At 32.7% G+C, this 21,549-nt stretch overlaps 4 protein-coding genes across 5 annotated transcripts; 2 read left to right on the plus strand and 2 right to left on the minus strand.

Annotated features, from left to right (window-relative positions):
• The first annotated feature begins 3,234 nt into the window (after positions 1-3,234).
• Positions 3,235-5,481, plus strand: LOC109818141 (uncharacterized). Its single transcript, XM_083074699.1, has one exon. The coding sequence runs from the start codon at positions 3,383-3,385 to the stop codon at positions 5,120-5,122; it is 1,740 nt and encodes a 579-aa protein (XP_082930825.1). The 5' UTR covers positions 3,235-3,382; the 3' UTR covers positions 5,123-5,481.
• A 1,977-nt stretch (positions 5,482-7,458) lies between these two features.
• On the plus strand, positions 7,459-9,553 carry LOC109818149 (uncharacterized). The gene has a single exon (XM_020383553.3). It carries the CDS (start codon positions 7,684-7,686, stop codon positions 9,346-9,348), a length of 1,665 nt encoding a protein of 554 aa, XP_020239142.1. The 5' UTR covers positions 7,459-7,683; the 3' UTR covers positions 9,349-9,553.
• Positions 9,554-10,790: 1,237 nt separating this feature from the next.
• Positions 10,791-14,772, minus strand: LOC109818138 (cinnamoyl-CoA reductase 1). The gene is made up of 6 exons (XM_020383543.3): positions 14,455-14,772; positions 14,212-14,381; positions 13,184-13,369; positions 12,842-13,007; positions 12,254-12,440; positions 10,791-11,121 (listed from the first exon to the last, which is right to left on the minus strand). Exons 1-6 carry the CDS (start codon positions 14,573-14,575, stop codon positions 10,983-10,985), a joined length of 969 nt encoding a protein of 322 aa, XP_020239132.1. The 5' UTR covers positions 14,576-14,772; the 3' UTR covers positions 10,791-10,982.
• A 1,996-nt stretch (positions 14,773-16,768) lies between these two features.
• On the minus strand, positions 16,769-20,141 carry LOC109818150 (S15/NS1, RNA-binding protein). Of its 2 annotated transcripts, none has more exons than XM_020383555.3 (5): positions 19,272-20,140; positions 18,851-18,933; positions 18,635-18,746; positions 18,339-18,391; positions 16,769-17,259 (listed from the first exon to the last, which is right to left on the minus strand). In XM_020383555.3, exons 1-5 carry the CDS (start codon positions 20,032-20,034, stop codon positions 17,092-17,094), a joined length of 1,179 nt encoding a protein of 392 aa, XP_020239144.2. In that variant the 5' UTR covers positions 20,035-20,140; the 3' UTR covers positions 16,769-17,091. The 2 variants fall into 2 exon arrangements, with proteins under 2 accessions (XP_020239144.2, XP_082930826.1); XM_083074700.1 differs by having other exon boundaries at positions 17,200-17,394; positions 19,272-20,141.
• Positions 20,142-21,549: the final 1,408 nt, after the last annotated feature.

Below are 21,549 nucleotides of genomic sequence, written 5' to 3' on the forward strand. Positions count from 1 at the left end.
CTATTTAATATGGGAATAATATTAGTGTTATTTTTACTTAGTTATATGTAATAGATTTATATATTCGATCAATATTAGAATTTAGAATATTATAATAATATTTATTAATTTATTATAAATTATTTAATTTTTGTAGATATTTTTGTTGTGAATCTATTATCACAATTTTGCGTACATATTTGTTTTTATATGTCAAGAACAACTTTCTCATCAAAATTCTTCTTTGCAACCACTATATCTCTTGAATGAATCAAAAAGGACATATACAATACTTATAAGAATATAGTGAAATCTTGTCTTTTCAAAGTTTGAAACTTAAATATTAGACCTAACATAAAAACTTAACACACTTGTCTATTAGATTGGACCTAATAATTATATATACTTACACAATGACTCTTAAATCCAAAATAGATCATATAATATAATGAACTTATAGAGAAAATATATGTTAAGTAATTCAACCCATTTTAATAAAATGAAATCACATTGATTAATAATAACTCAAATAAATAAAAAAATTTAACATTCTTTCACTTGGTCATATTAATCATGTTCTATTTATTTTGAAAATGACTCTTGAGTTGAACAACTGTGGTAAGAAAATAACTTGAATATAATCACCATTAAAAACATGATTAAGACTACTAATAAAATCACAAGTTAAGAGCCATGATAAATATAAACTATTCAAAGTTTTAGTTAGTAATGACCACATATATACCTAACAATCTCATTAGCATGATCATAACACTAGTGTGAAATGTAGATACACATTATAGCATAATTTATGTGTTATTTTCATGCTATACTGTATGGATGGATCCTTCATTGTGTGTTTCCAAGAAAACACAATCAATCTTCTCAAGGAAATTATATATTCATCATGTTTCTCATGAAACAACATTCCTAAAAGGAACTAAAAACATCTCGAGATAAAATATATAATAATTATTACATCAATAATGTTAAATGCCATTACATAATATTAATATTAAAATTAAAAATAGTATAAGTTCAATGCAATAGAAATAAACATATTAAATAATTGCAACTCCCATTAACTAAATATATCAAAAAAAACAGTACAATACCCATATTCCCAACATGTTTCATAAACACTATGGATCTGAGACTTAGTCCCTTAGTTAGTGGATCAAGAAGCATTTCCTCAGTAGATATATGCTTAACAAGAATCTCTCATTCGAGAATTTAATCCTTATATGCTTAAATGTTGTAGTAGTTCTATTATTCTTAGTAAAGAAAACAATAGAACTATTGTCAAGAAAAATTTTCAATGGCTTAGAAATGGAGTCTACAAATCCAAGAGCATAAGCAAAATTCTCAGCCATAAAGCATGTGATGCAACCCCATAACATGCAACAAATTCAGCCTTCATAGTAAAAGAAGCTATCAAAGTTCATTTTACACTCTTCCAAGATACAACTCGTCCAACCAACCTAAAAATATATACAGAAATAAATTTCCCATCATTCAAACAACCAACAAAATCTACATCAAAGTAGCCAATAACATTGGGCTCATCTACTTTCGTGTAAACAAACATGTATTCTTGACTTTTGTAAGTACCTCATTACCTTTTTAGCAACAACCTAATGAGCATATCATGTGTTTAACAAAAATTTAACCAAGACACTAACAACAAAGGACAAATCAAGTCTAGTACATACTTGTACATACATCAGGCTACCCACTGCATTGGCATATGGAATATTCTCCATAGAAATTTTTTTAATGTCATTCTTAGGGAATTTTTCCTTACACAACTTATCCATTTTGACAATACGGACATCACCAGACCTACAATTCTCCATGTTAAAACACTTCAAAATACTATCAATAAAAATTTGGATCTTTATACCCTAAACAAAAGATGTCAATCTCGGGATAAAACTCAAAAGATTATGAGACCTATTTATGTGGATCTCTATACCCCTAAACAAAAGATGTCTCTCCAAGACCCTTCATATCAAAAGATATTGACAACAATTTCTTTATCTCAACAAGCATATAATAATTGTTGCTAACAAGTAAAAGTAATCTACGTAGAGAACAAGAATAATAAATTTGCTTCCACTAACCTGAGATATATGCGTTGACCTACTTTATTCTCAAAAAACCTGTTAAATGATATTCTATCGGTAAAACAAATACGTAGTAAATCATATGACAATGTAACTTCATTTTTTTTACTTAGGGACAAATATTCTATTTTGAAAATAAAAAAATTATTATTGAAACAAATCTTCATCATTGCAATCATGAACAAATAGAAAAATTACATATATTATAATTTGACATTTATTAAACAATCATATGTAGAGTTGTCAAAATAAATAGAATCCGGGAGTCAATTTGATCCACTACGAGCTTGAGTTGGATTATAGAGGAGGGTTCAAACGACACCGGTGTAACTTTTACTAAGTATTACACCACTCAATAACTTTATATTAAATGTGAATTTTGAAAATTCAACCGTTAGATTGAAAGTTCATATCTCTTAGATCATATATGTCAAATTTTGTATTAATCTAAGATGATTTGATACTTCATTCTCATAAAACAAAATTGACATAATATATACATTTCAAAATATACTAAAATATGAACATTTTGATTACCTTCAAGTTGTTCTTCAATTTTAACAAAATTTAACATATATGATCTAAGAGATATGAACTTTCAATCTAACGGTTTGATTTTCAAAATTCACATTTAATATAAAGTTATTGAGCGGTGTAACACTTAGTAAAAGCTATACCGGCGTCGTTTGAACCCTCCTCATATATATATATATATATATATATATATATATATATATAATAATTATAAGAAGAAAAAAAATAGCTTATCTTACTTATAACTTAACCTACCGTAGATTAATTTATGGTGAACCAATTTGACTCACATGTTAACCATGTAATTTACTTTTTATTCTAAAATATTAGTTAATATAATGTGATTATATCTTTATATTATTAATTAAATTGTATATATATTAGCTATGAATTATTATAATTAATGTGTATTTGATATTATTTATTAATATTTTATATCATTATTTTAATATTATTTAATATTATAAGTTAATTGTAATTGATATTTTTTTTCTTACAAATTTTATTGTTCTATTATTAACATAATTAAAACGAGGCAACCTATTTAATCGTGATAGATAGGTAAACCAAATCAAAACAGTTACATGAGCCACTTGAAATCTTTGACAGCTAAACTCGTATAATAATCAAATTCCAGAGGGCAAAAGGTGAAGTGGAGCGTGAGACGTGAGTTAAATCTGGTGGATGCAGACTGCAGAGTGAGAAAGAAAAGAGGTAAGGCATCCATTAGTAATAGTATTACAATGTCTGAATGTTCAGAGGATAGTATAGAGTTGCACTTACCCGACGAGTGCTGGGAATTGATCTTCAAAACCCTAAAATCCCATCGCCACTTCCAACCTCTCTCCCTTCTCTCCAAACAATGCCTATCCATCACCAACCGCCTCCGAACCTCTCTCACCGTCACACCCCAAACCCTCCCTACCCTCCCCCGCCTCCTCCTCCGCTTCCCCTCCCTCACCACCCTCCACATCACGCGCCTCCCCCACGCGCATCTCCACGCGCTCCTCCTCCATCTCTCACGCTCCGCCCTCCCCCTCCGCTCCCTCAGCCTCTCCGCCCACCCCTCAATTCCCTCCGATGGGTTCCGTTATTTGTCCCAAAAGACTCCTCCTTTGAAGTCCCTCACCTGTTCCCACATCGCTTCCCTCACAAACTCCGATCTCTCCCTCATCAAAGACTACTTCCCTTTCCTCGAACACCTCGACCTCAGTTTCCCCGACAACTCCTCCGACCCTGTCTCCGACTCCGCCGTCGAGGCTCTCTCCTTGGGCCTCCCCAACCTTCGCAGGGTTAACCTCTCTGGTAATTTCTTCATCCACGACCCTTCCATTCTCAGCCTCTGCAAAAACTGCCAATTTCTCGAGGAACTCGTCATCTTCGAGTGCCACTTCATCACGCAACGTGGCATCGCCTCCGCGATTCGTGAAAGGCCTTGTGTGAGTTCTCTCTGTGTTAGCAACTTCGGGTGCGGGGCCAAAAAAGGGGACTTTTTTAGACCCCATGTGACTTCCGATTTCATTGAAGCGTTGGTGGGCTTAAAGGGGTTGACTTGCCTCGATTTGTCGTTCTCCTCGATCTCCGACGAGTTGCTATGTTGTGTCGCGGAGGAGGGGATTCCTCTGAGGAAGCTTGTTTTGCAAGGTTGTTGTAATTATAGTTATGTTGGGGTGCTGTGTTTGTTGTCCACGTGTCGGTTTGTGGAGCATTTGGATCTTCAGAATGCTGAGTTTTTGTGCGATCAGCGTGTGGAGGAGTTGTGTGCGTTTCTTGGTAATTTGGTGTATATAGATGTTAGTGGTTGTAGGATGGTGACTGATTCGGCATTGTTGGCACTTGCTAGGAATTGTCCTTTGTTGAATGAGGTCAGAATGGGGGCTACAGATGTTGGTAAAAGGAAGGTTGACGATGATGCTTTGGTGAGTGGTGTTGTGAATTATCAAGTGAAGTCTCTATATTTGGGAAACAATTCGTGGTTGAGGGATGAGAGTGTTGAAATGTTTGCTTCTGTTTTCCCTAGTTTGGAGGTGCTTGATTTGAGCTCTTGTTGTGGTGTATATGAAGGTGTTGTTGAGGTTTTAAGGAGGTGTACTGAGGTAAGGCATTTGAGTTTGGCCTTTTGTTCAGGAGTGAGGTTAACTGGTTTGAACTTTGAAGTTCGCAAACTTGAGGAGTTGAACTTGTCACGGTCAGGGATTGATGATGAGGCGCTTTCTGTGATCTCAAAATGTTGTCGTTGGCTGCTGCAGTTGGACTTGGAAAATTGCTCTCGTGTTACGGCAAAGGGAGTGAGGCAAATGGTGGAGAATTGCACGCAATTGAGAGAGATAAGTTTGGTGTCTTGTTATGAAGTGGAAGCTAGTATTGTTGCTTGGATGGTATTTTCAAGGCCTTCATTGAGAAGGATAATGGCTCCCCCTAGGTTTGATCTCAGTGATGGCCAGAGAGAACTCTTCTTGCGACATGGATGCCTTGTTTGTTAATTTGAGATATGAAATGTAGGATATTTTTGTTTTCTCAAAGGAACGAAGATGCTTTCACACCATTAAGGGTGTGCCGGGAGAAGAGAGACATTCAAAAGTAGTATAAATGAGGAGATGAATATAAAGAAGCACTCAAGGTGGAAAATATATCAGTCTACATTTCTTGTATTTGAATTTGACTATTTGTTTATTTATTCGTGCTTGATTATGTAACTCTGTACCTTGGTCGCATTTTTTTAGTTTTGATAGTGCTTGTATGTTGTATCCATCTTTTATTATTAACTGTGAATAGCATACGTTGTAAGCAGTTGGACTTGTATTATATATATGGTATACAGTTTCGAATTGTATTGCTTTTCCTTGCTATGCCTTGAATTATAGTACTTGGATTCTTCTGTGTTGTTGAAAATAGTTTCACTGTTCAAAGTGATGGTAATGAATGGCAACTTTGGAGGGAAAATAAGTTGAAACTTAATATTGCAGCAATTGAAAATATTAGATTTTGCGGACCTGCCTTGAAAGTTAGAATACAGTTGTTCTGCATTTTTTATTTTAGTTTTACATGAGTCCTTTCAATTTTCAAAAACAACATAATATTATCGTCTTTTTTGGACCAATGATGAGTGAGTTTTAACAACCTTGGTTTTGGGACGACCAAAACTTTTAATAATTTGTTTGGTGAAATGACCAAATGTGAACAAACTAGAAGACAACGCAGGCAGCAGACCCTAGACAACATATCATATTGGATGAGATGAAGCTTCTGATGTATCAACAACTTTTACGAGGCTTTTGTAACAAAATCAACTATGATATGGACTCACGTGTTTAGATCAGTCTCGTGTGAAAGTTTACTAGAAATGTTCAAGGGAAAGCACTGTTAAACAAATGCCAAATTTTTGGTTACCATATTATTGTTGCATAGTATCTCTTTATTAGTTTTGACTGTTTTGTTAATAATTAATTTTTGTTAAGAACTTAACTGATATTTTTGGTAAAATTTTCTTTCTTAATCATATATTTTTATCCATAAAATTTGAACATGAAACTTCATTTAGGAAATTTGAGACCAATTCTACTTGAACCAATACTATATTGATTAATTATCGATTAAATACTCATAATGCAAAAAATAATAATAATAAATGCAAATAATCAATAAAAAGTCACCTTAGTTATTTAATGAGACTCAGCTAATTGAGGTATGTTGATAACTTCATATCAATCTTCTCCCATTTAAGAACGTGATTTGCTGTAAGGAAAATGTATAAATTTGCAGAAAAAACAGAATTCCTAATGCCTTTATTTATTTTTTCTTTTGTGGATACCAAATGCATTGTAATGATTCAGAATAATCGTGAATTTTCATGCAGTTAACTAGTTACAAGTGCCCTATTCGTCTAACAAATTAATATTCTTTTGCATCTTGTCAAGAAAGGAGAAAGTTCTTACCAATCCTTCTGTACCAGTTGCTGGTGTGCCTGCACTCCACACCTCACACCTCATAAATAGATACACAAATATTATTTTTTTGCAAGACCATTATTCAAATCGAGATCATATCTTATGACCAATATTATTAAATGGCATCAAAATGAATAAAAACACCATCGGCCGCGTTTATCTTGTTTTCGTGATTACGTTACACCAAATAGCAATTTTTTTATTTTAAATAACTATCTAAGCATGAATGATTTTGGCAGTCGTGCGCTGCATTTTCATCAAATTTCGTGGTTAAATCAATGGTCATGTCCGCAATATAGTAAGTAGAAAGAAAGCAAAGAAAAGAGTAATGTGCAGAAATAACGAGCTCTTCACACAACATAATGCAACAAGCCTATATGCCATAATAGGAAATGTCCGATGAGTGGTGATTTAATTTTTGTGGGTGGCTTTAAAGAGTTCCACGAACAAATTAGTCACCGACAAGTGTGATTGGTATAAGTGGAAATAGACTGAATCTCTTAAACAAGTGAAGGATTGAATCTTACTCGTATGTAGAGAGAAAATTTTGTTAAAACGGAACAACTTTTTTTTTATCTATAAAAATTGAACTCAATATCCATAAACTTACAATAATTTGGAATATAAATTAAAAGTGTTTTTGAGAATTTCTAAATTTATATTCAAAGAGACTTTTACACACTATATTGAACTAGTTACTATCCATTTGAGTACTTTTAGATTTTTGAAGGAGTTAGCCATGGTAAATAACTAGGATACTGAGGTTACTTTTTGCTTTCTTGTTGAATGAAAAAAAGCAGTATGAAAAGTAAAAGTCTTAAAAGTGAAAATTACAGATCACCATAACATATGCCAACCTAACAAGCAAAAGACTTTCTAGAGCTTCATGATTTGGACCAGCACTAGTCAAATATAAGAAAAGGAGGAGGCTTCTTCAACAATCAATAGCTTCATTTCTTCACCATGATCAGCCATTCTTACCACCAAATCCAACACATCCTAAACTTGTTAAATAAACATCCACTGAATTGGGTTGATTTGTTGTTAAATCATTGAGCCATTAATCATTTCATCAAGTTCTAGTACTTGATGCCAAAATGTCAGTGAAAGATTTTCCTGAAGAATGCTGGGAATTGGTCTTCAGATTCCTAGGCCATGGTCCTCATTTGGAGTCTCTATCTATGGTTTGCAAGCAGTTTCTGTCCATCACAAACCGGTTTCTATTCTCTCTGGCAATACATGATCCAACCATTCCACTTCTTCCTCGGCTATTCTTGAGGTTTCCAAGGCTCAAAACCTTAGACTTCACTCACTTCAACGGCCACCATGAAGGCTTGCTTCACCAAATTTCACAATCCGGGTTGGACCTTGATTTGATTAATCTATCCAACCAGAGAACACTTCCTGTTGATGGGCTGCGAGAACTTGGTTCAAAGATGCAAAATTTGAGGGTTCTGATCTGCTCAAACATTGGTTCTCTTCGCGATAGCCATCTAGTAGTCATGGCCTATTCTTTCCCATTTCTTGAAGAGCTTGACATAAGCTTCCCATTGGATTCTCAAGCATCAGATTTTGGGGTACAAAGGCTGTCTTCCTTGCTTGAGAATCTTCGCAAGATTAATATTTCTGGTAATTACTTGATCACTGATAAGTCCTTGTTCTCTCTATGCCAAAATTGTTTATCATTGGAAGAAATCTCATTCTTCACATGTTTTAAGATAACACAATTAGGTATTGCCTCTGCGATCCGCCTCAGACCCGGTTTGAATTCCATTGCCTTTAACATTGAAAAGAAAAGAATTCATGGACCTGCCTTAACTCCCTCTCCTATTGACATAGATTTGATCGATTCATTCAGGAGTTTGAAAAAGTTAACTGCTATTGATTTGTCAAATTCTGTTATCTCGGATGAGTTTCTCTTTGCGTTTGCAGAAGGTGGTGGTCTTATGCTAAAGAAGCTTATTCTCCAAGATTGTTGCAATTGTACATTTTCAGGAATCTCTTATGTGCTAACCAAATGCCAATCTGTTCAGTGCTTGGATCTTCGAAAAATTGATTTTTTAACTGATCAATGTATCAGTGAGTTATCGATGTTTCTTCTTAGTTTAACTTCTATAAACCTTAGTGGTTGTTGCCAGCTGACCAATTCAACATTTTTCATACTCACAAGAAACTGTCCTTTGCTCAGTGAGATCAAAATGGAGAGGACATATCTTGGGATGGAAGGGGAAGAAGATTCAATGAAGGATTTTGTTGTCAACCTTGAAGTCAAAAAAGTTTATTTGGGTGATAATGTTTTGCTGAGTGATGCAAGTTTGATAAAATTTGCTTCCATTTGCCCTAGTTTACAGCTTCTTGACTTAACCGGTTGTGAGGGTGTTTCTAGTGAATGTATTGTTAAGGTTTTAAAGAGATGCTGTGAGATAAGGCATTTGAACCTGGCCTATACAGGAATGGAAGTGTTTGAGATTGACTTTGAAGTATCTCAACTTGAGGTGTTGAACTTGTCAGGGTCAAGAATTGAGGATGAAGCACTCTCAATAATCTCAAGGAGATGTAGTGGACTACTACTTTTGAACATCCAGAGTTGTTGGCATGTTACACCAAAGGGTGTGAAGCAAGTAGTAGAAAACTGCAGGGCATTGAAAGAGTTGAATTTGAAGAATTGTTGGTTGGTGAGTGGTGATTTTATTGCTTGGGTGGAGTTTTCAAGGCCATCATTGAGAACAATAGTTACACCTTCTGATGTTGGTGCTTATTGATGATATGAAGCAGAGGAAACTCAATGTGAAATGTGGATACTTTGTTGTTTGGCAGTGAGAATTCTTTGTGGCATTAAAAGTAATGTCATTTTAATAATACATTTTACAACACGAGAGAAGAGAAGATAATCATGTGATGGATAAAAAGAAAAGTATGTACCGTGAAAATGTGTTGTTAAAATAGCTTAATAGCATTCTTATGATAGCTGCAAGTTGTGTGCAAGTGTGTTGTGTGGTTTTTTTATTTGTGTTGTTTTTACATATTACAAGGAAAAAGTTGAGGCCTGTAACATTAATGTTGGGAAGAAATTATTTAATTTCTTCCTTATACATATTTGTTATTCTATAGAGAGAGAGAAAAAAATGCTTTTGTTGTTTTAAAACTCGAAGTACATTATATTCTACTCTTAGTATTTCCACTAAAGAGAATTAAAAATATTAATAATGATAAATTTTAAATATTTTGTAAGAGATAATTTATATAGACTTTAATATAATTGAAACAAACCAAAGAAGGAAAAGTTATTAGGTACCCAATAATTGGAATGGTGCTACTAATAAATAAGACCCTAAAATTTAGAAAATTTATTCGATATATTTTGTATAAAATTTTAAACTCAGTCAACAGAGTGTAGAAAATAATCATACGAATTAGTGTTTAAAATTTCCAAACAGAGTTTGACTGTTTCTTACATTTCTTTTCTATTTAAAAGAAAATGTTATAATCCTCTTTAATATGATATCGATTCACATTTTAAGTTTTGAAATTTTAAAATTAAAATTAATTTATGTTTTATAAATAATTTTTTCGTTTCAACTTTTGATGGTTCTTGATTTTGAAATTTTAGTATCAGTTTTTATATATTAAACACAAACTTCTATTTTGTGTGAGAATATTTTTAGAGACTTTTTTTTTCAATCAGAAGATTTGTAGGAATTTTTTAACTTATTATATAATTTTATATTTATTTATTATAATTATTTATTGATTAAATATTAATGTTTATAATACAAGTTATTTATTATAAATCAAAATTTATGTATACTTATTTTAAATATAATTTTTATATTTAAAATATAGTATTTTTATATATAATTTATTATAAATTTGAAGTATATCATATAGAATAAACATGATATAATATATGATATATAATAAACATATATTAATCATACTAAAATACTAATTAAATTTAAATTTAAACTATAGTATACTTAATTTGATCATACTTGGTGCTGTGGAGACAAGAGACAAGAAAAGAGGAGATACCAATGGTGGCGATAATCAAGAACATCAATAACATCAATAACAGTTGTACAATGATGACAACAATATTTAAGTATACAACGTTAAATACTCAAAAAAATAAAAATAGAATTTTAAACTCGAGCACAATTTTGAAGATACTTGTGTACAAAAGAAAAGTGGAAAGGAAATCATGTAAGTTAATTAAAGAACCCATTATTTTAACGGAAAGATAAAAACAAAATATCATTCATATGATTTGTTATAATTATTACAAAAGAGTAAATAGGTAACAATTTTAACAGCACAAGAACATGTAACAACTGAAACAGACTCATAAATCCCTTTTGTAAGGGACATGATATTGATATATATAACAAAGTGACATTCATTCTGATTGCAGGAGCCCAGCCTCCTTATAGCTTTCAACAGAATCAACGAGTGTTTCCTCTAGCGGCCTGTATTTCCAACCCAACCTTTGCAGTTTCTCTGTGCTGAAACTTACGTAATCATCCACCTCAGTAAAGCTGTCAGCAACCAAACTTATAATTATGCATGTAGCTATCAAATATATATAAGCAGTTGTCTTAGGGGTAACACCTCATCCCCGTCTACGTGCGCTTGCATAAATTATAATAGTAATCAATGAAAGCATCATAAAATCATACAAATTTAATATAGTTCCCATCATACCTACATCTAAGGATAAAAATTAAGAATTTGTAAACACTACAATTCAACTTTTGGAGTGAAAAGCTGCAAACCTTCTCCCAATGCAGTTTTTTACAACAAAATAACAAACCTTTCAAACTTTTGTGGATAAAGTTGCAAACCTTTCACTGTCGCGACATTACCAGCAAATTTTTCTCCCTGTTTCTCATAGTTCAAACAAATTGACAAAACAAGTACTTATGCTCACAATAAATGGCTTAACAAGTAACCTACTATACATGCACAGCTAATTACTCCCTCCGTTCCATTTTGGTTGATGTCTTAGTATTTTCTGTCTGTTTCAATTTAATTATAACATTAAATATGTTTTCCTCATTATATCCTTAATCATTATTAATGTATTCTTATTCTTTAATTATTAGTGAGAATTCAAAAAATTTAAAAGTATATTGAAAACTCACATAATTTATTTTATGAAATCTAACATATTAATTGTATTTCTTAAGTTCCATGCCAAAACCTTTTAGACGTCAAACAAAATGGATCCGAGGGAGTAATTAATTAGATTTTTTAGTTTGAAAAATGCTATGGGTGAAATTCATGTAAACCTACTAAACAAGGAGCAGTACACACAATCATTTAGTGATTCCACATAAATTTCATCCAATAGTAGATAATATGATAAAAAGAATGTGTCGCTATCATTTGTCTTTTAGTTTTCTATTAAAAATAAATATCTTGCATCTTTCACATATCTTTGCATATCTCATACATAAGCAATACTAACTACAAGATTTGGATATAACATTAAATAAGAAATTAACAATAATAACATTTAATTTAACAATTCAGGCCAAACACAACAAGGTGGGGCATGGGGTCATCAATTAGATCACTACACAGGTGCATCAAATCCAAAATAAGAGACAAGATACTTGGCTCATGACAAAAAATTTGAATTATAGATCAAGGGGAACTGAATCTTACTTTGCAGGATACTTGTAGTTGGGATATATACTCTTTAGTTTCTCCACCAAATCTCGTGTCTTGATGGTATATGAACTGCATACGTATCTTCCTTCTGCCTCACGCTTCTCATAAATCAAAAGTATTGCATCAACTAGATCCCGTACATCGATTATCCAACGAATCTTATTCTCCATTGAATCACAACCTTCAATTTCAGATAAACCAGAAAAAGAAGCCCGATAACATTAATTTTTTTTTTATTTGATAACTATGTTATACTTAACTGGAAATCAAATAAAATATTTGGCATCACTTTTAAAGTATTGGGGCCAGAAAGCTAGTGACACAGTGCAAAATCCCCATGAAGGGCATAATCCTGTTGACTAGACTCAACACGTGTCAGCCATTGCTAAGGCCAAACTTAGAATGAGTTCTTCACACCAAAAATTTTACACCACTTACACATGACCAAGTATGTTGTGGAAGATATGTGATTATCACGTAAACCCGTAAAGCAATAAAGCATTTGATCTACCATTGCACAGTTAATAAATTGGTGTATTGCAATAAGAATAATTTGATAAGGCAATAGTAGGCACTCGGCACCTTTTAAAAGTTTGAGCAGAACCAAGCTACTTGCATTGACAGTGGTTGACTGTAAAATCGGCCCCAACACAAGGGTAGGACAAATTCTTACCACATCAAGCCCACTTCTTTTTCCAAATTCTAGGGCATGCTCCTCTGCCTCTGTCTTGGAAAAACAGTACCAGTTCTGGATCATACGTGAAATATTAGTTACAATAAAACAAACATTCTTGACGATTGAAACTTGGCAGTTGGCATGTTTTGCAACTGAACAATTTGAAATAAAGTTAGTATAGCCAACATCATAGAATAAGACTAATGACTAATCGACATCATAAATGCACATTTAATAAATTTAAAGACCTTAGTTCTTCTGCAGTAATCTTTATCAGACCAATAGGACTCATCAATCACTTTATCTTTAGGCAAATTCGGGTTTATGCAAACAGCACCTGCAGAAGATACAAGGATAACTCGTTGCACTTTAGCTTCAAGGCAAGCTTCAAGTACATTAGTGGTTCCTTTCACAGCAGGCTCAATCACTTCTACCTGCAGAATCATATATATGTATAATAATATACGAGCGATCCAAAAAGTAAAACTATGGCACCAATTGTACACATTACATGCTCCTAAATTCTTATTACGGAAGCCAACCAATACCTAGGACTGAAATTAGATAAATAAGACCATAAACATAATATTAACTCCATGGCATTTCCTTTGATTTAATGAGTTTTGGAAGACAAATTCACTCCATCACTTAAGATAGGAACTCTATTTCAGGATAAAAAATAAAAAATAAAAAAATAATAAACGAATCATTACTTGCGCCACGGTTAAAAGAAAATGGTTTCGATCGTGCCATTCAATGAAATTTAACACACAGAGCATGACATTCATTAAATGACCTTTTTCTAAATGAGTAAATATATTTTTTTTCTTCATAAACATAATCATGAGAATAACTTAAAACTATCGATCAAAAACTAGTATAATATGATATAATAAGTATTGGTCAAATATTACTTTAATAATATTTATATTATACTAGAGTGTAAAGAGTTTTATTCTATCAATTTATCACAAATTAACATGTATAATAAATTTATTTATTTTTAAAATAATTATCTTAGTATCAAGTCATCCGTGAATTTTACCATAATTCTGAGATTTTTTATTAATTGATTGTGTAAAAAAAACATAAAACTAAACTCATTTAGAATGCGACATCCTTCAACTAGTAGAAGAAGTCTTGTCGGGATGAAAGCAAAAGGAGAGCCACGTAAACATATCAAATAAATGTTTATATTTATAAAAAATAGAAAGTAACCAAAAAAGGGGAATTTGTTTATTTATTATTTTAGCAAATGGAGAAATAGATGGGTAACCTGAGGGTCGGGTACGACTATTGAGGGTACAGGGCTAGCAACATGGAAAACTGCAGTGCATCCGAGAATTGCAGAGCCAAGAGATTCGTAATTCAAGAGATCTGCCTTGAAGAGTGTGAGGTTCTCAGAAGCTCTCTCGAGTTTCAGCAAGTGTTCATATTTCTGGGAACCTGCTCAGACACACACTTGAATTGAATTCGATCCGAAGAAAGAGAGAGAGTGAATGAGGAAATGGAAAGGTACCAGGTTGTCTTATTGTTCCATGGACAATGTAACCTTTGGAGAGAAGAAGCTTAACGAGCCAAGACGCTACAAAGCCTCCCGCACCAGTTACGCATACCGTGGTCGCTGTAGAAGCTGCCATTGCTATCAGCCTAGTTTCTTTTCCCAAATCCAATTTGGGAATTCTTCTTCTTCACTCTTATCGTACTGGTACTAGTATAAATGGTAAGCTACTAAGCTTCCCACACGGAAGCATTAAAAGTTGACACTTGTGGAACTGCCTCCTGCCCAAGAGCCTCGTGGAGCTAGTGCAGTCCAAACTCATTAGATAAATTTGTATAAGAAATGAAAAGTCTGAATACCTTGTTATTCTTAAAACCTTATTAATAATATTTTCTTTGTCCTTTTTGTTTATACAATTTCTTATTTCTTATAATTTTATATTTTTCTTCTCTTTTTTTTTTAATCTCTGTGTTTCAATTAAAGTGAAAGTATCAGCGAATCTTTATTCTTCTATTATATATCGATAAGTTATTGTGTGTGTTTTAAAAAATAGAAGATATGGATATAATGAAAATTAAACTTATGTTTGATTCATTGTATTGGAAATAAAATTTTATAGTAGTTTTTTATTTTATAAATATCTTTTATTTAAAAAAATTATTCAAATTAATTACGACATAAATAACAAAATTTTCATTTCAAGTATTTAATATAGTCATTCAAATTTAAAAAATCACTCTTACAGATTTGTTTTAATTTTTATAGCGAGTTTATGCACCCATCAGCACGAAAGCTTTTATTATGTATAACACTTTTGTTTGAATGTCACTTTAAACGTTTAGAAGATTAAACTAATCATCGTATTAATTATTTATAATGATTTTAGCTTATTAATGAAATCAAGAGATTTCATATAAAAATGTTTTAAGAATTACTATCATTTGTTAAATTAACTGATATTATGTTTAATCCTTTAACTTCAAGATTTTAGCTTCAAGACTTTGATTTGTAAAAATAGTTAAATTTAAATATTATTTTTTTATTACTTAAAAATTTAAAGTTAAAACAATTCAAAAAATTATATAAAAAAAATTGTTTATATATAAGATATAAATGACAAGTAGTTCAAATAGAAAAAATAAATGCAAGAAAAAATTTAACAATGCCTTTTAATTCATTTTAAACTTACCTACCGAAGTTTGTCCTTAAATAGAAACATGGACATCTGAGAGGCGCTATAAATTTAACAACCAAGATGAACTTTAGAGCAACTCTAATGGGAGTTGCTTGGTCCATCAAGCAACCCCAACCTCAGTTTCTTACCATTGGAGGGGAGTGACGTGGCAGCAAGAGTTTCTTGCAGAAGAGAGAGGGTTGCTTAGTGAAGCAACCGTTCCTTACCTTTGTGAACGGAAGGAGGCGCGGTGGTGAGGCGGTGGTTGGATGGCGGAGGCGCACGGTTGGACGTTCTGCCGCGAGACCTGATCGGAGCGAAACGGATTGAAGCCGGAGCCGACAACGCCGTCGTTGATGGTGATGGACATTCTGCCACCGTTGGCTTGCTGCGATGTGGACTGCTTCCTGAGCTTTGCGAGCCTCGGCCTGGACTTGGCGCGCGCGGCGGAGGCAGCGTCGAAGGAGGAACGGAAGAAAAAGAATGGTTTGAAAAAAAATGAAAAGGCACCGTTGGAAGAAGAAAACGTTGAAGTTAAAGAAATAAATAAAAAATAAAAATAAAAATATAATAAATAAATAAATAAAATAACTCCAACCCAATTTAAATAATGTTTATGTATTTACTATTACTTTATTTTATTTTTAATATCTACTTATTATATATTTTTCTCATAATTTATTTTTTTTTATTATAGTGCAATTACTTTTTTAATAAAAATTTAAATTTAGTTCATAAATGATTAGAAAAAAAAATTTAAAAGTTGAATTTCTTAAAATTTCTTATTATTGAAATAAATTTCTGTTTGAATTGCTTAATACTGACATAACACAATGAGAATTATTTTTTTCATTTTTCAATGCATAAAACAACTCAAGTGAATTGCTTCCTTGAACATGCCCTCAGAGATGTTTTAAAAAAAGTACACTATTTATGCTTGTTAATATAGAAGCAAAAAGTTTTAACTTCTGTATAATTTAACGTGATTTTTTCAACGTGTATTAGATAAGATTTTTATCTATCATGTTATTAGGATTGGTACAACGTGGGTAGCATTTTGATTTACTGCTTCTTGTAATGGCTATATACGAGCCCAATTTATTTTTCTGAAATATTGAATAAGAATTATTCTCAAGATATCTCTGCTTTAGATTCAGGTTTTTCGAGGTATGATCCTTGATATATTATTCAAGACAAGCAGAAACATAAAAGAAACAATGTATGGGGAATTAAAACATTTGCCATAATTCAACCCGAGGCCTGGTAAAAAAAATAATTAAAATGGGCTGACCGAAATATCTACTCGTACAGAAAAAGAAAAATAGAATATCGCATTTCTTGAGAAGTTGATATGCGGATCTTGGCTGTTAAAACCGGTATTTCTTCTGCAGATAGGATTTTAAAATCTGCAGAACGCAGCAAGCTTTGAATGAAGCAGCTCATTTTCTTTTTCCGATTTGTTTACACCAAAATATGGGACCCTATGCCGCCGTACCAGATCTTGCTCTATAAGTATGATCAGGATTATCACGTAGACCCAGCTTGGAGATAACAAAACAATACGAATCCCAATCAGTTCTTCTCAGGTATTTCAGTAATCTTTTTCTCCTCTGAACCATTGCTATAAGACCTTTACGAGAATGAACATCCTAAAGCACCATAGAATGAATTGAATCAGAGAGAAAATAGTGATGCTGTCCAGATTTTCACCATATATATACCTAGTCTATATATACATTAACTTGTGGATTCAATGGACCCAACATAAAGATGACAGGATCACACTGCATGGAACAAATCTGATCGGTTAAGTTCACAAAGTAAATATGGACTGATGATAAGGGCAATATCTGCAGTACGTGTAAAACAAATGAAAAAACATATATAGTAGCAAGATAAAACAAAGAACATAGTCTGTGAATGAGCACAGTATGCAGTCACCAACTCAAACTTCTATCCATAGACATATTCAAGATTTTGTGAAGAGAAGTCATAACAACATTCAATATATTTGCTCTACACTAGGGATCAAATGAAGCTAAAAATCAAATTGTCCACCATGTAAAACAAGTGAAACACTAGGTCGATACAGAAAATTACAACTTTCAACATCTGAATAAAAATAATACGGATGCAAATTAACCTCAAATCATCTGCTTTTACCTATGACTGAACATAAAATACCAAATAATGCTCCAAGCCAGACAAAGTCGAGTCAAATCACTGGTTAGAAAAAATATAAAATACAAAGTACAAGTCTAAGTTCTAACTTAAATAACAGAACATTCAACTAAGGGTGGGTGTGTTCTCCTCAGCAACACTACTTATATGATCCCATGACAATGACTTATTGAACAGTGAAACAGTAGAGTGTAATAAAATTACAGATACTTGATGGCAACTTTTCAAAATCCGCTCCTTCATAATAAAAGAACAAATTCAATTACCCTATCCCGTAGCCAGAAAATTGTTTTTAATTTTCTTTAATAACTCCTACAATATACAAACACTAGCAAAAAGCAAATTGGAAGAGCACCTTCAAACAAGATTTGCAAGTAAATGCCAGAATTAAAAGGTCCTCCACAATTCACAAACAAACTAACAAAGGAGCCAATATCCGATAATATCTACACATGAGATAGCTAATCATATAAATCTCCTATTGATTAGTTTTCTAGTCATGGATCGCAAACACAAGTTAAAGAAAAATGACAAAGGGGCAACTCACCTTCTTGTGTAGAACGGCAGATAAATGCTTAATCTTAGTTGTGAGTGTTGCAACTGCATAAAATCAATGGGATGGTATTAATACCCTAACAAGTGCCTAGTAAAATTGTCACAAACATAGGCAACATACAATAAAAATTATGACCTCAAATTTCACCAACACCTATATATAGCAACAAGTGTCACACACGTTGGTTCAGAGAAGGAATGCAGATAAGTAAAGTAGACCTATTTCCTTCCTTCCAAATCCTACTCATCAAACACAACAAAAATCAGCTAATAAATAATTCCCCTTACTCTGAACACGAGCAGAGCCACAATCCGACTCCGACATTTTAAACTCATCTCTAACCTTGGCAAGCTCAATTTTCAACTTCTCAGCAGAGGACATATTATCTGGATGAAAATACTGGGACAAACACAACAACATCAGCACATCAAACTAATCAACACAACAAAATACTAGATGATATCAAGCCACAGAAATAAAAGCAAAGCACATATAACAATTACCTTTTCAACAAGATGGGGTTTAGGGGGCTCAAGAGAGTATATTGGAGTCCCACCAAAGTGGCTCAATATACTAAGTCCCTGCACTGGAAAATCCACGGCGTAAGTGACATGTTATCAAATAAAAGAACAATGTGCAATGGACCTATTTGGATAAACTTCTGCAGAGGCATTACTAAAAGAATAGAAGGATGAAATAAAAATAAACTTTTCTATGAGCTAAAATTAGCTAATGCATAAGCTAATTTATAATTTTTTTTGGAGAAGATATATGAAAGAACTTCTACAAAACTAACATATGCATAATTTAACTTCTTATGAAGAAACTCATCTCATTTTTTCTTTCTATTTTTTCCTCCCAGAAGTGCTTCTAGAAACATTTATCCAAACAGGTCTAATGTAATTAACTGAACTAGTTACCGACGTGAAGCTTTCTTATTGTTGTCAACTTTGTCTTGATCCATGTCAGTAAGACACCCTCGCAACGCATCATATATACCCGAATCACCCACAACATCTCGAGTAGTGGAACGCGTTTGTTCCTCCTCCATCTTCCTCAACCTCACCAACCTCTCACTCAATTCCCTAACGGAAAACCAATCCTTGCCCTTTCCCTCAGGCCTCAGCATCCTCAATTTCTTCCCCAAATCCTCCACGCCGTAGGTCTTCAAGAACGCCGTTGCCGTCGTCGCCGTCGTCGTCGCCGAGGAATCTCTCCTCATCTCCCTCCCGAAGACGGACTCCGGCAGCGCCGCCGTGCCGCCGATGAGGCGCGGCGTGGTGGGGTTTTTGGCCTTGATGCTCTTCAGGCTCTGGAAAATGCCGTCCATGTTGGCGGGTCGCGATTTGGAGGGGTTTTGGAGGCGGTCATTGTAGAGCTCCTGGAACGAGACCTGCGGCGGCGGCGTGCCGGAGGGCGGAGGCGCGGCGGTGCGGGAGCGGAACTCGGCGAGATTCTTTTGGATCTCGTGGGTGGAGGCGGCGTGGGGAGCGCGGAGGGAGAAATTAGGGTTTGAGGTTTGGGGGTTTTTGAGACCGGCCTTGATGTCTTTGAAGAGGGAAGAGAAAGGAGAGTTAGAGTTTGAACCGGAGTTGGAATTTGTGGAGAAGAAGAGGGTCGGAGAAGGTTCGGTTCTGGTTCTGGTTCTGGTCCTGGTCCTGCCTCGGAGACGGAGAAGAATGGCCATGGCGGAAATTACGACGTTTTCCTCCGCAGGGTTCGTTAGGGTTTTAGTTAGAGCGACTCACTCACTTCAAATGCTCCTCTTCGTTTGATACCCACTCCCCCAAAAAATAAAAATATAAAATCTTCTCTTTTTTTAATTTAGTCCTTTTTTTAATTTAGTTTTTTTGCTTTTATTTTCTATTAAATTTAATTATTTCTTTAGCTACGTAAATCTTTGTGTTAATTTAGTAACGGTGAACTAAGAAATATATATCAATTAGTTGAATAAGGGTACATGAATTTCGAGTTGTTCTAAATCCTTTATTACGAGTTCGAGTCTTCACATGATTAAAAAAAAAGAGTATATATACACACGGGTAGTTCTATTAACATTACAGTGTGAATAGTGAAATAATATTTTTTAATAACTTTTTTAAATATTAATTTAATAAATTCAACTATTATATTTAATAATATTACTAATTAGATTAAATAGATAAAGTAGTAAATAATTTTAAAATTATTTGATAGTTTAATATCACTTTATTTTAATATATAAAATAATATTTAAAATACACGTATTTTGTTCTTTTGTTAACTTACCTTTTTTTATAAATAAAAAAAATTGATGTGTTCTTTATTTATGTTCTTTACTTCGATACTTGATTTTTTTCTTTACATTTATTTTATTAACCGAAACTTTCAAATATTTGTGTTAATTTGATATAGTGAAGTACATTTTTTATTAAGTTTAATTTAGAAATTGAATTACAATCAATATTTAAGATTTTTTTTTAAACATTCATAATTTAATTTATATTAAACCTAATAACATTGGGCTAGAAAATTAAATATTTATCGTCCAATTAAATTTTCTCATAATTTAAAATAATTGAACATCTATCCTTAATTATATGCTATATAGGAAAAGTATAGATAAATGCATTAAAAATCTAATAGCAGACAATTGTGACATATTGGAAGAAATAAAATATAAAAGTGCGGTTGAATTTATTAAAATGTTTAAGTCTTAATATTTTTGTTTGAAAAATGCATGAGTTTGTTTATGATAATATATTGGTAGTCAAAAGATGTGTAAAAATAGTTACACATTGAAATGATTTTGATTTTCAAAAGAATCAAAACCTTTATAATATTTTCATCGTTGATACATGTGATATTCTTCTACTTCAATAATTAAATAAATAATATAATAATTTAAAGTCAACTACATTTTATAATAATAATTTCTTAAACATTAATATTTAGTAAAAGGGTTCACCATTCTTCTAAACAATTTTATTCAAAACACAATAAAATAATGTATAAAATTAAAACAAGATATAAAGTGTCTTGAACAAATTTCAATGATGAAACACAATTATGAGAAAATTCGACTATTTTCGGACAACGTTGTGAATACGGCGTAAAAATTTGAATAACTAGATTTAAGAAAATTTGAGAAATTTGTAACCTAAACGATAGTTTATTGAGAATAGATTAAGAATAAACACAATTATAAGAGAAAAACTCCAAA

Source organism: Cajanus cajan, chromosome 5 (genome assembly GCF_000230855.2).
Source record: "Cajanus cajan strain Asha chromosome 5, NIPB_CcT2T_4, whole genome shotgun sequence".
Taxonomy (NCBI): Eukaryota; Viridiplantae; Streptophyta; class Magnoliopsida; order Fabales; family Fabaceae; genus Cajanus; species Cajanus cajan.

Excerpts from the sequence above, each read along its gene's own strand:
- LOC109818141 (XM_083074699.1), top strand. The coding sequence starts at position 3,383 with ATGTCTGAATGTTCAGAGGATAGTATAGAGTTGCACTTACCCGACGAG.
- LOC109818149 (XM_020383553.3), top strand. The coding sequence starts at position 7,684 with ATGTCAGTGAAAGATTTTCCTGAAGAATGCTGGGAATTGGTCTTCAGA.
- LOC109818138 (XM_020383543.3), bottom strand. The coding sequence starts at position 14,575 with ATGGCAGCTTCTACAGCGACCACGGTATGCGTAACTGGTGCGGGAGGC. Across the intron at positions 14,382-14,454 it reads TGGAACAATAAGACAACCTG|GTTCCCAGAAATATGAACAC; the intron begins GTACCTTTCCAT and ends GTGTCTGAGCAG. Across the intron at positions 11,122-12,253 it reads AACTACAAGTATCCTGCAAA|CTTTACTGAGGTGGATGATT; the intron begins GTAAGATTCAGT and ends GGTTGCTGACAG.
- LOC109818150 (XM_020383555.3), bottom strand. The coding sequence starts at position 20,034 with ATGGCCATTCTTCTCCGTCTCCGAGGCAGGACCAGGACCAGAACCAGA. Across the intron at positions 18,934-19,271 it reads CAACAATAAGAAAGCTTCAC|TGCAGGGACTTAGTATATTG; the intron begins GTCGGTAACTAG and ends TGGATTTTCCAG. Across the intron at positions 17,260-18,338 it reads CTGCCGTTCTACACAAGAAG|GATGTTCATTCTCGTAAAGG; the intron begins GTGAGTTGCCCC and ends ATGGTGCTTTAG.